Source organism: Coturnix japonica, chromosome 19 (assembly GCF_054131305.1).
Source record: "Coturnix japonica strain WE chromosome 19, WE-NBRP24, whole genome shotgun sequence".
NCBI classification, from domain to species: Eukaryota; Metazoa; Chordata; class Aves; order Galliformes; family Phasianidae; genus Coturnix; species Coturnix japonica.
The window spans coordinates 12,752,876-12,766,653 of NC_140681.1; the positions used below are offsets into that span (position 1 = coordinate 12,752,876).

Genomic DNA, 13,778 nt, shown 5'->3' on the forward strand with positions numbered 1-13,778 from the left:
GCTTGTAATCTGTCATGAAGTTCTTTCTCATTCCTCCACTCAGAAACAAGCCATGCAAACCAAGTATTTTCCAGTAAAACACTTGAAGCAAATGCTATGAGAAAGCAATTTATTTTGTCATTATCAGGAGCCATGGGAGGTCTCTTACTACCTTACAAACTATTTTAAAAAGTTCCTTTACAAGCAAAAATTCTACATTTCAAAATATATTCTCAAATCACTGTAAAATATTTAGCAAAAACTCATCTAAAAGTGCCAGTAGTTTATACAACCATCTTTACCTTACAGGTCACAGTTTAAATGAAGTGTTTTCCTACTACCACAACAAAACCTATAGTGCTTGTACCTCTTAATAACTTCCAGGTACGTTTGCTTTAAATGAGTCTTGTTTTATAGAAACAGTCTAGGAACAGGAAAGAAAAAGTTTTATCAGCTTCAGGACATGATCTACTTGCTAGAAATTACTGATCAAATAAAGCATGGCTGTCATTATTTGATTATGATGGAATCCTTTAGTTACCCTTGGATGACAGAACAATAACCTGAACAGTGAGAGAACTCATAGAAATGAACATGTTTCTTGGAAAATGAAGCAAGAAATGCCAAAGTCAGACTTGAAATTTCAAAGAGGTGCAAAGCATGAATTATTTCCATCCAGCCTCAGGCTGTGGATCAGAAAACTAGAGGTGGTGGCTGCATGTTACTACACAGCATCCCCCCGTTTGCTATGTAGTCCCTGCAGCTTTTTAGCTGTTGAATAGCCAGCAATAAACTTCCATCCCAGTAACAAATATAATATTCACACTGATGAACTAAGGATGCAGTTTAATGTCTGAGCAGCATTAATAACTTGCTCGTGACAAAGACCTGCCTCATTCCTCCTTCCCTCAAGCAGTATTTCTTTTCAAAAAGACAACTTAGCAAAAGAATACTTCAATGATCAGAGTAGCTCTCTGCCGTTTTAGTTCAGAATCCTGTATAAACAGACCTGTGTCAGAGCCACCATGGCATAAATGATAAGCACAAGTACAGAGGCAGACAATGTCAAAAGAACAGATGAGGAAGGGAGAACAGACTCAGATGTGGCTTCAGTCACCTCACAGAAGCACAGTCTGAAGTCTGAAACCCACGTTTAGCATACAACGTTAAGCTGAATACACAGATTTGAGATCCAATTTTTAGGTTAATGGAAAAGTGGTTACATGAGGACACAGTTCAGTAAGAACACTGCCCAAATAAGGAACTGAATTACACCATGAATTGGAACACTCCACAGTCTATCAGACAAAGGCAGGAGAATTGCTTTTGAGAAGTTGTGAATTGTAACATCTGGGCTTCAGGTGAGGATCAGAGATTCACCCACAGGAGCAGAACACCCCCATAGTTAACAGCCAGCTTAAAAAGAAAACCCCAGGAGAGACCAACAAGATGTGCCCAATAACAAAGCCAGGTCTCAACACCACCGATACTTTGCTTCACTTTATCTTTGGAATACATTCAATAGGAGGTAATTCTGGTTACAGTGATTTCACTAGACTCATTATGAGTCTGTAGGATTTAAAACGCAAAAGAAAAAAAGACCTTAGAAAGGTCAGAAAAGCATAGTTTCAAACAACAAAATCTTGCGATATGGAAGCACCACCAAGGAGCCATGATTTCAGAGAGGTGCATTGCCTCTTCTAGCTAAAACAATGATCTCTGTGCAGTAATTAAGCACATAGGTGCTCTCACTACATTTAGTTTGGAATGTGTGTTGGATTGCAGGACTGGGATCATAACATACACCTTCTGCAATAAAAGAAACACTCACATAGCACCTTAGATCCCCATACACCTACTTACCAATAGAACTATTTACATGGTCCATGGAAGAACTAGTATTCTACTATTAGGAATCTTACTCTATTTCCCAGCTGCACAGTAAGAAACTGCAACTGCATTTTGGCATGAAAAACATAAATGATCCAAAAATCTAGAAAATAAATCCAGGATTCTACGTCTGGTTTTTGCAAGAGACTGCACATTGTCAGGCATTTATATTAGCACTTGCAGTGCAAACCAGACTCTACTTCAAGAGCTTTTTATAAAGGGAAAGAAGATGAGGACAGCACTTTTCACATTCACCTGAATGAACAAGCCAGAGAAATGCTAGAGAAGGTCATTAGCATGAATTCAAAGGAACTGAAAAACAAGAATATTAAACATTTAAATAATAATAATAATAAGGAATTATCATGGCTTTGGAGCAGGAGGTTTGAAGAAACCAATCTTCCGGCAGTATCGGACAACAAATGGCACAGAAACCACAGTGATGCTGATTCGTACCGGGGCAAACAGCTTGTGAATGGCATATGCCAACACGAACGTGCTTGTACCAGCAGCCATTTTAGATTGCAATGATGATTCACTGAAACCAAGTTTGATGAGAACTGGAGTCATATCCACACCGCTGGGGAAAAAGAAAACAAGGTTGCTTAGTTTATCTTAAAAGTGCACATTGAAGAATCTAAAGTGCTATTTACTCAGGGAATTTAACACAGCACAACTCTGGAATTTCTACTTTTAAGTTTTGATAAATGATAAATGAGTTCCTCCAGGACTAACAGCCCCATTTACTTCTGTAACAACAGCACATGCATTACTTTCAGATGCACATTTTGGTTTTAATTGTCAAGATTCGTGTCAAAAGTCAAATATCTTCTTAGTTTATCGGCCACACAACTGCAGCACAGAGAACACTCAGCCCCATGAACCACCTTCCCTAGAGGAAATAATCAGTTTCTCCTCTCTTTCTCCTCACACAAAACAGACTTATCCAAAGCTCCTGTGCTTCCCTTTGGAATCATATACACAATATCCTACTCCTCTAAGGTTAAAACAGAAAATGCTGGATAGTCTAATCCCAAGTTTTAGTGGCTGTTGCCTCCTGCAGTTTAAACTGTGTTCATCCCCCAGTAAAATACATTTATCTCTGAGCTCCAGCACTTTCACATGGCTCTATCTCTACATGCCATGCTACTGTATGAGAACAGGAGATACCTCTGCAGAAAAGCAAATTCTTTCATCTAGTTTGGCCAGTCACTTTGGTGCAGCCTCTGCTCTGTTTTCAGCAGCCCACCACATCTATCTGCACTCACACCTGACTGGAGATTGGATCAACTTATGGATCCATTTATACACAAAAAGCAGAGGACTCGTGTATATAAATCAAACAGCCTTAGAGCACATCTCTTTAGAAACAAACACAATGGTCCGATATTGCCCTTGTCTAAACCATTACAGACACTGTACAAAGCACACCTTGACACAGCCACGTAGAAGATTCCTAGGGATATTAATGAAATTCCAACATGGAATGACACTCCTACAGCACCATATTGCTTGAAGACTTGTTTCAGCTGCTGAGATTTGTTGAGTTTCTTGTTTTCACCACTGAGATCCGTGGCTGCCTTTCCAGGGGATCCTGCATCCTAAAAGAAAAGTATTAATTAGCACTGAGTACCATATTATTATTAAGTATCAATCCAATTATTTCCAGCCCTGATACAGCAGTATTTCTGATGTCACCCTCACTCCTCAGTTTCATTATAGTAAAGCAAGAAATAGCGCCGTTTTCCAATAGCATCCTATGGGATTTAAATACGGAGTCACTGACCGGAGCCGCACGAGGAAACCAAAATCATCCCACCTCGTGCCAAAGCCACCCAGAACCACTCGCTCAGCAGCTGGAACGGCATTTTAACACCCAACACCGCAAATTATTCCCCAAAAGAGGGTCACATTCAGTACGGAACCGAACAGGAGCCGCCCCTCGGGCTGGAGCCCAGCCCCCTACCTTAGCAGTGCTGCCGGCGGCGGCTCGCAGCGTTACCCAGCACAGCGGAGGCGGACCGAGTAAAGGGCGACCGGAGCGCTGCTGGTTGCCCGGGGCATGGAAGGCAGCGGCGGGCAGAGCGCTGCGGGACACAGCGCTGCGGGGCAATGCGGGCAGGCAATGCGGGCCCAGGCGCAGCAGGCGGAACATCGCGGAACAACCGGGCGGGCGGCAGCACCAACATGACCAGCCCTAAACCCGCCCCCAACAGCGGGTACCCTCCTCTTTAAAGGGACAGGACCCAGATGGGGAGCGCTGGCTGTAAGAGGGATCCAAAAGTAATGCCTCCTATTTATTCCCATGGAAACCACGATAGATACAGAATGCGATAACACTAGATTTGCTTAATGCAAATTCTCAGCCACAGAACGCTGTTTTATCAACACAGTCACCATCATTAGTTGTGTTTTTTCACCAGCAGTGAATAGGAGCCTGCGTGTCTGTGTGTGCATCCAGGCACGGATGTGGCTAAAGCCTTGTTTCTGCAGTTCTAGTGTATGGACTTGCAGTTCAAGCCACTTAATTTATCACTCAATTAATGCTGATGAGTCGCAGCCATTTGCCAGGTCTCATCGTGCAGGGCAGAATATGCAACTGCAGAGCTCTTCCAGCCCCAAAGGTTCACAGCATCTCTGAGCCCTCCTCAGGCCTTGCAGCAAATGCTGAGGTCTCATGGATAACCTCATTTCTGCATCATAACTCTAACAGGAAAAGTAAGCATTAAAATACCTTCAAAGGATAATCCCCCAGGGAGTGATGCAGTTGGTGGAGGGCGATGTGCCTGGCAGGAGATACCACTGCCCTATATTTAAACTAGAAAGGCCTTGGTTAAGTTGGCATTAGCCTGTACAGAGCCAGGGCTTTTCACAGCCACACTCACAGCATTATGAAATGGCGATTGCATGCCTTGCATGCTGCCAGGGGACAGCAAGTGCTGTGTGAGCACATCACTGCACAAACAGCACGTCTGGGTGCTGAGCTCCAGCAAGAAAGCGTGTCTCTTTTCCTGGTTACTGAGCCTCTGCTCTTCATACAGGCTGTTAGAGTGGTGTGAGCAGACAGGGCAGTACAATAGGAGAACTGTGTGAGATGAAGGGGAGGTTTTCCCTCCGGAAGAGCGTGCAGTTGGGAGCACAAGCTGAAACTGGAGAGGACAACACTGAGCTGTGCAATGCTGAGACAGCGTGGTGGGAGGCTTTGTTGAGTAGGATGCACCACGGAACAGATGGGTTTCGAGGAGTCTTTCAGGAAGTGAGAGAGCTTTGCATGCATTAAAATAGAGTCTGTCTGGGGCACAATAAAGAGCGCTGCCAGTTCTGGGGATTTGTGCTTAGTTCTTTCTTTATAGATGTAGTTTCTCTCTGGTTGCTTTGCAGGGGAGTAGTTCCTCCCAAGGTAATTTTGCTTATTTAGTATGTTGATCTGTTACTGTTCCAAAGTCACAGCTACAAGTTTTTCGTGTGAAGAAATTGCTGAGAGCCATATTTCTGCCTGAGGTTTTCCTGCAAGAAATATGTAGGTATAAAATGCAGGTGTTATAATCCAACATGTTCTGAATTGCTGGTGCTTGTGATGTAGAGGTGGTCTGCAGGCGGGTGCAACTAGATGGTCTTGAAGGTCCCTTCCAACCCAGGGCATTCTATATGCACAGGACACTGCCCTCTGGCAGATACATTGGAGCCATTGCCTGGTGTTATTCTCGTGCAATGTACGTGTAACACTGCTGCCAGGTGTCTAGAAATCCTGGGACAGTGGAGAAAAGAGCAGCAGGTCAGTTAATGAGGCATAAAAGCAGATGAACTGGCAGCTTTATATGCACTGTCTGGCTGTCTGCTGTCTCCAAAATCTCAGTGGGAGATTTTGCTTAGAAGCAGGAAGCAACAAGACCAGAAACATCAAACCATACATGTTCCTTGAAAAACAAACAAACACTCCTGCTTAAGATATTTTAATATAAACAGAATTTACAAGCACAGAGAAGCCAAGAAAAAGAGAAAACTGAACTTTCAGTGGCAGCTCATGAATGTGCCTCAGCACAGACACACACCTTGCACCACCCTGGATGTGCAGGTCCCTCTGGGATCCTCACATAACTTGTTTCAGGATTGTTTGTCATGCTTTTATCAGAAAATATATAATGAATTAATGGAGGAATGTCCTATATCAGGGAATCTATTTAAGAGCCTTTATACTTTTCCTTCCATAATTTGACTTTCTGAAGCAAAAATCTCTCTTGGTGCTTTTATGGTGCTGTAGAAAGAAACAGTGGCAGAACTGAAGTGTTCTATGGTATGTAATTCCAGTAACTAGAAATTGGTGCTAAAAAGAATCCATGTTGAATATCCGTAGTTCAGATTGTGGTTTTCCAGCAGTATCAGTATATATATATATATCAGTATAAACGATGCCATGGACACTTGTGGGGCGATGCAATGAGCTTGTCCAGGAGTTTAGCTCATTTGTAAGGTTAAATGTGATTAGTAGTTGAGTAACAGATAACCTTTAATGGTGGATCGGTCAAATGGTGATGAAGAAACCTTAGAAATATTCTAAGTTTTATACACGGTTTGGGGGCAAATTCATTATATGTTTTTCAGATCTTTTCATCTATTTATGATTCAGGGATTTTGAATGTTGTAGTTGCAAAATATAATGCCTTCTAATGGGCAAGTAGGAATTGGTTCCTGTGTGAGTGGGAGACAGCTGCTGATGCGTGATGGAAGCTTATCATTTAGTATTATTATAAATGTAGTAATGCCATGGGTCATAAATATAATGAGACAAGTTGGGAACTGAGCACGAACCTCATTCAGAAAAGAGGCTAAAGCAAATTTTGTTATATTACATTAAATGAAGGGCATGGCATGTGAAGTAGAGTTTTAAGAGGCTCAGTCCTTTAATACACTGGCATTTTCACATCATGTTCCAAGGTTGCTTAGATTATGAAAATGAGATAATATGGGTAGATGATAAGATGAACATGAATTTAAATAACATCAGTCCAGATTTTATTGTTTATTTTATACATCAAAATGCATACACATGAAATACAGAAAACATATATTATCTGAGGAATCCTCTGCACAAATATGAATTGCACAGACGAGGCAGATCTTGCTCCCTGTTCTTGATGACCTTAAAGGGGCACAACATTTCTATTGCTGGGGAGTGCAGCCTGTGGAAACATTACCACCTTCTGCCCTTACACTGATATTTATTTTGCAGGGAGGTGCAGGCAATGAATTCAGCTTCCTGGGGTGTGGCACTGGGATCAGATATCCGTGGCTATTTACTTTGTTGCTGTATCATTTTATCGATGCAACCCACGTCTCTGGAAAGGAGCCCTCAAACTTATGTAACAGATGAAGTCAACTAGCCCAGGAAAAGTGCAGTGTGTTTATTTATTGATATAACATAGAGAGGAATGCAAATTGTTCCTGTTTAGTGATTTTTGTATGTTTGCTGCTACTATTAGGAGATAAATCATATTTTGTGAAGTCAGAAACTGTGGGGCCAAATTTGGAAGCTGAATGTCTAAACTGCTTTGCTAATTCCTCCCCAGGCTGTTTTATACCTCTGCTAATTCCCACAGACACTGAGATTTGCACATACTCTGTTATATTTACCTTTGGATTTGACTCACAAATGAACATAGTTTAGCTTAGGAAAGATTAGGCAAGAGATGTTTTGTCTTTGTTTTTCTAAATGTTCAGCAATATCAAATTGTTTCCACAGATACAAAAAATGGTTGTTCTGTTCCACTTCACTATTCACTTAAAAGCTATATAAATAGTTGATAATATTCTGTTGTTGCAGCCTGTGATTCAGATTCTCAAGTGCAGATTTCCTGCCCTTTGCTACTCACCAGTATTGCTATAAAGCAAACCATCAGCTTATTTAGATGAAACAAGTAACAGTCAAGGCCAGATACTCTCTTTTCTACCTCTCGCTTCATAATGCCATAATGAGATTCTGGCCAAAGAACTCGGTGCAATGCGATATTCAATCTTCAGTGTACTCAGAAAAGGCTGATATGAATGACCCAACGCAGCCATTTGTCCCTATTTGTATGAGGTTATTGGCAATTCTTCTCACGTCTTTCAGCTGGTTATATATTGCTGCTCTGGGACCCAGCCTTTCAAAGCGAGTGACACAACCAGTTTGTACTCTAATACATGCAAGTGAGTTTACCTTTTTGCTTCTGAATATAAATCAGTGTTTTACCCATAAGGAAGGAAAAGGGTGCACTCAGAAGCATTATTAATGGGGGTTAAGATGGCCAGTTGTCTTGCCAGCTCTACAGAGCCAGCACTGGGGAGCAGTAGAGAATTTGGGATACAACCAAATTTGTAACTACTTTTAATGGCCAAACCGTAAATAAAAATATTATTTGCATTGAAGCATTGAATAGATGCAAGTGTCTCATATTAAGAGCTAGAGAGCATTAAAAGTTAAACTAGTTATTAACATCGTTGTGATGTCTAACAATCCCCAAAACAAGGAATATTCTTCCAAAGCCTCAAACCTATCACTTAGAAAAGATTAGTGCAATGTATGTCATGTTTTCAAGTGCCGTTTTGTAAAGTGGGACCACTATAAGACAGTGATGCTGTATAGAGCTGTCAGCCTTGAGATCCCACCAAAGAAGGAGCCTGTTCTTGGTTCCACCACTCTGTGCTGCCAGCGCCGTGTTACTGTACCTGGTTCTGGTCATGCACTGTGGGGCTGCTCATTATGTGATCTCAGAAAGAGAAAAGAAAAAGAGTCTGTTCTGTGGCGCTGGCCATGTGATAGCCCTGTGACTTGTCATGTTCTTGTGACACTCGTTAGCTGGCACAAACATCCATCTATCAGGAGCCAACAGATGTGAACACAGACATTCTGCCAGGAGGAGCGAAGTCGTTTGACATATCTGGCAGCTGTTGTTTGAGAGCAGGCATTGTAGGAACTTGTTTGGAATTAGAAATCATTGCAGAAAGACTTTGGCAAACCATGTGCAATTGCAAGGAGGTAGAATACAGGGGTGTTGCCTGTGCATTGATAGGTGTTTTCCCCTGCCCAGAATGTGCTGTATGAAGTTCAGTCAATGGATGGCACTGCTGGCTTTTCACAGCTTGGCTTGTTTTGGGAGCGGGCTTGTGCAATGTGTTTGTGAGTCATCATTCAGTTTAAACCAGCTCTGAAAACTTGGTGTTGCAAAGCGGTTATTTCAATAGCAACCATGCAGCAAACTCATCTGGACTGAAGATGGGGTAGATGTGGGCCATTAAGGGAAATGTAACTGAGTATCCAGGCAGTTCTTGTGCATCACTCCTCAGTTCTCCTTACAGAAGTGCTGGCTGCTGTTCATTCTGTGAATGTGCTGGTAAAAGAGTCAGCTGGCTGGTTATTATTGAGAAGGCCTGTGGCACATTTTACTGCTCAACCTGTTTGAATTCCAAGATAACCCAAAGTCATGTAGCAGTTGTGTGTTGTGCTGGACTAATGAACTCTGCTGAGAAAAAAGCACTATTATTTCAGGCCTGGTGCATGTGTGTATCTGCTGGGAATATGGACAGATATCAACTAAATTGCAGTGTGTTTTACTGCTCCAGAAGGTTCTTTCTATATCCTTTAGATGTGCATCCAGCTGCCAAAATGCATTTTCCAGAATCACTGGAGGAAGGAGGGTACACTGAGTATCCTCAGCACCAGAGAGAAAGAGGGAGAAAAGCCTTTGACTGTATTATTTCCAGCTTCTTTCATTATCCCTCTGAGATACTACATAGTTTCGTACTGAAACCCCAAGTGATTTCTTGGTTCATGACCTTCCACATACTGGCTGGTCACTTGCCTTTTGGAAATAACTTTAAGATAATAATAATCATATATTGGTAGGCCCTTTTGTTTTTAATCGGGTTCAGAATTACTGAGCTGTAGCAAATAGGAGTGTTTTCCTAATTGGCATCCTGTAGCACTGCCTGCTTTGTTCATAGCTCTTTGGGAAGTGTCAGATCTTTAGTGGATGCTACATGCACAACAAATAACCAGGAAAGGATGGCTCTGGAGAAGGTGCTGTCAAAGTGTGAATACTGTTGTCCTGAAGGTAAGATACTTTGTACTCATATTTCATGTTACAAAACCCAATTTTGCCTTTTACAGAGAAGCTTACAGCTGCCTTTGGCAGGACTGCAGGCAAAGGAATTGCACAGGAAAAACAGGTTTGATAATATATCTGTCTGCTATGAACTCCGCTGGGTGAAACAGTTCTGTTTTGTTCTCATTCATAAAGCAAATAAATGTTGGTGTTTACCAATTGTTGACTGCAGCCCACGTGAGTTCATCCTTTCCATGCAGCCTTTGGGGTTTGGAGTTGTTGCTGGATAATTCTTGAGCCCACAAACATTAGGCATGTGGTTGTGAGCACAGTTTCCATGGGAATTGTAATAAAAATTGTAATAAAAGCTGTTTAAAGAATGGAAGAAAAACAAACATCTTTTGGAATTTTTCATACTGGAATAATTGCTGCTAAAAGCTATTGTGTAGTATTTCACACATTGACAAAGTGGTGCACAGAGGTGGTTAATTCTGCTTCTGTTAGGGATAAAGTACTCGCAGGTGCCTGTGACAGGAAAGCAGGACAGGCAGAAGTTATACAGACATTTGTAATGCTGCTCTCTGTCCACTCTGTGCGGATGAATCGTACTGAGGAATTTGGGAGAAAAATAAAAGATAAAACCTTTGGTCTTTTTGCAGCTCTGAGGGGCTGCATATCGTCAGAGCAGCAAATCAGGGCACTCACTCAGCACTCACGAACACCCTAGAATAAAAACCAGAACATAAAACACCAGGAATGAAACCAGGCCGGGCAATGCTTCCCAGCAGCTCTGCTTTTACAGTGGGTGAACCAGGAGCAGTGTGGCAGGGAAAGAGGCTGGGAACAGTGGGCAAAACTGCTTCAAGAGCCAGAATCTTGTCACGAGCTGCCAGGGAGGGGTGGCTAATGGAGAATATAAATGGTGAGTTCAGTGAGATCTGAAAACACTTCGTCAGTGTCATTTCTAAACAGGTCACTGTTGCCCAGTGCTGGAGTGCCATCATCAGTGCTGAATATGATCAAACTAATAGCAACTAGGAATGTTTGTTAAGAATGGGGTCAGCTGTCTTTTAGCATTAGTTACAGTGTTCTCCAGCTGTGATGCGTAAATACATTTTCTCACACACCATTGCCAGACATTTCATTTTCAGAGCTGACTGTCCTCAGATCAATAGCTTGTCTGATACACCTTCTGAGCCACCTACAAGAAACTCAGCATGTGTGAGATTGGAAAGAAATCATCTTTTTGACAGCCCATTCTCTTACAGCTCTTTCCCTCGGAAAATGATCTTCCCAGCAGGCAGCAGAGGATGCACTTGCAGGACAGCTTCTGCAGAGCTGCAGCTTTGGCTGCTTTGAGCAACTCCACATTGCCCACCACCATCAGGAATGGGGGAACTGGACGAGTGGAAATTCACTCACTTAGAACTTACCCCAATAGTGGAGAGCAGATATAAAACCATGCTGCTGGAAGCACATGCCAACCTTTGGCTCAGCGTGGGCTGCCAAAGAGGGCAACTGGGGCCCGACCTTGAGGCAAACAGCATGTGCTGCGAGAAATACCTCAAAAACCTTGGGGCTTTTCAGACTTCTATATAGAGGAACGAAGAGATGATCTGTTCTCAGAATGTACTTCAGTGGACAATACCAATCAAAATGAAATTCCAGGCTGTACATTTGAGCTTGGCAATAACTTTTTAAAAATGATGTAAAATATTGGCTAGAAATATGATTTCCATCTAGATTAATAGGTGCTGTCATATATGCCATCGGAGCTAAAGAAAATACTTTAAAAGTACTACATAAAATCTTCTAAGTGAGACTGAAGGTAAAAACTGAAATCATTTCCTCTGGAACCTGTATTATGTTGAGCTTGTTATCAGCATCTGAATAGCATTTCTGAAGCAGCAACCTTATGTGCTCACAAACTAGGACATGTATTGTACACTTGTTTTTTTGTAGTTAGAAATGCTCCAAACAAAGGAAGAAAACTTTGCTGTTAGGAAAAGTGATGATAATGAAAAAACGACCTTGTCCAACTTGCTGTTGACTTCTATAGGCTGCCAGGCACCTGCTTGATGTTTTTCTTGTGTATCAATAGGGCACAAGAATGTCCTTCAGATAAACTCTTTGGCTTCCTGGGACCTTGTTGAAGACCACAGAACAGAACCAAAGATTTTTCTCTTCTAAAAATCAGTGGTACTTCGAGGTTTAATAAATATTACAGGAATTGTAACATTACCATCCCTGTGTCTTTCTTAATATGAAAGGACTTAAAGGTTGCACATTTCTGTGCGCAGAGGTTAAAGTTCTTGGTAACTTGAAAAGTAGAGCGATAGTCTGCAGTGGCTGGGTTTATGTGCACGTAAACAGAGGCAGAGGACTCTTCCTTCACAAATTTGTCTTTCTTTCCTGCTTTGGAAAGTGAATCTGAAGTGCTAGAAAGCATCAGCAACAGCCAGTGACTGTCCAAAGAGTGCTGAGTGGGTGGGTGGACAGTGAAAACCAGAGCTCTTACACCATTCAGTGCTGCACAAGACATTGGGTGTCATGTTATTTCATCATTCAGATAACTGCAATTTTCTAATGGTACAATGTGCTACCTTATAATGGCACTGCTAGTTTGGGAGCAGGACTGAGTTAATGCTTTAGAGTAGCAATCTGCAATTTACATCAGTCTTTGGCACGATATTTTCCTCAATCAATATGCAAGGTAAACAATGTGTGATAATAATGGTGTAGTTGTTCTCAGGCAAATCTTGGATATTGGAAAGGAAAAATAATCCAACCAGTTTCTTGCACTGCAGCCAGAAATGGACATCAGTCTGGTGTTCCAGCAGGCAGGGAATCTCAGCAGTGTGACTGAGATGAGAGGGGATGCGAAGCAAGGTGTGCAAACAGAACTGTTCCTCAACAAGAACTTTTTTAATTCATTGTGAGCCCAAACATGTGCCTGCTTTATTTTCTTAGAAAACTGGATCAGCACACAAAAACTGCGAATAGAATGTGTTGTTTTATAAGGAAGATAACTCATATTTTCACAGCCTCCTTCTGAAGTAACATTAGTTATCACCAACACTTAACAGCCTCCTGTAGTTAACTACTACCACTATGTAATGAAGACAGTGAATCACCCAACCGCAAGTCACAGCTGATGAGAACAGAAACACCAGAGCAGAAAAACTGATAAAATAAATCGTCATGGATTTACATGGTTTACATGGAAGCCTAAATGTTGCCCTTTGTACAAAGCTCAGGAGCTGAGGATATGATAGTTAGCTCATGAGGGTTTTAGGCTGTATTGTGATGAACTCTGCACTTACATTCTATTAAAACATTTGATGTTTCTGACCCCAAATGAAAGCTATTTTCTGAGCCATTACCATGGTGATGCACAGCCAGAGTATTGCCATTGCTAGTGCTCTTAGAGCTTTATTGAAATGCTTTGGGGCTGAATAAAAAGATCTATATGAAATGATAGTACATCATGTTGGAGACTGTTTACAATGCTGTGCTAAATAACATCGTTATAGAGTTAATGGACTCTCTAAAATTATATCCAGAAAAGTTACCAGAAAATTAAAACCACCAAAATATATAGAGCAGCAAACATAGTCATTAATGCGTGAGTACCATCCAGCCTCTCCTTCCTCAACGCTGAAGCAAGAAATGTTTGCTGCCAAATGGAGTAACTGTTTTTGAACATCGTAAGCTATCCAGTTAGTAGGTAAGAGCTCAATATTACCTTTGACTAAGAAACTCCTTTGGATGCACAGAGTGCTTACTGTTGTGGAGCTAATGGGTATGTTTTTTATGAATACATTTTCC

The 13,778-nt window shown here is 41.7% G+C and overlaps 1 protein-coding gene across 1 annotated transcript; it reads right to left on the reverse strand.

Annotated features, from left to right (window-relative positions):
- Nucleotides 1-95: 95 nt before the first annotated feature.
- On the reverse strand, nt 96-4,062 carry MIMS2 (mitochondrial inner membrane scaffold 2). The gene is made up of 3 exons (XM_015881846.3): nt 3,836-4,062; nt 3,301-3,470; nt 96-2,449 (listed from the first exon to the last, which is right to left on the reverse strand). The coding sequence occupies exons 1-3, from the start codon at nt 4,022-4,024 to the stop codon at nt 2,233-2,235; spliced, it is 576 nt and encodes a 191-aa protein (XP_015737332.2). The 5' UTR covers nt 4,025-4,062; the 3' UTR covers nt 96-2,232.
- Between the last annotated feature and the right edge of the window lie 9,716 nt (nt 4,063-13,778).

Bases quoted from the DNA above. Each gene is read 5' to 3' on its own strand.
- MIMS2 (XM_015881846.3), bottom strand. From the start codon at position 4,024: ATGTTCCGCCTGCTGCGCCTGGGCCCGCATTGCCTGCCCGCATTGCCC. The intron at 3,471-3,835 runs GTAGGGGGCTGG...CTTTTCTTTTAG, and splicing joins CCGCCGGCAGCACTGCTAAG to GATGCAGGATCCCCTGGAAA. The intron at 2,450-3,300 runs GTGTGCTTTGTA...CTTTTTCCCCAG, and splicing joins TTCTACGTGGCTGTGTCAAG to CGGTGTGGATATGACTCCAG.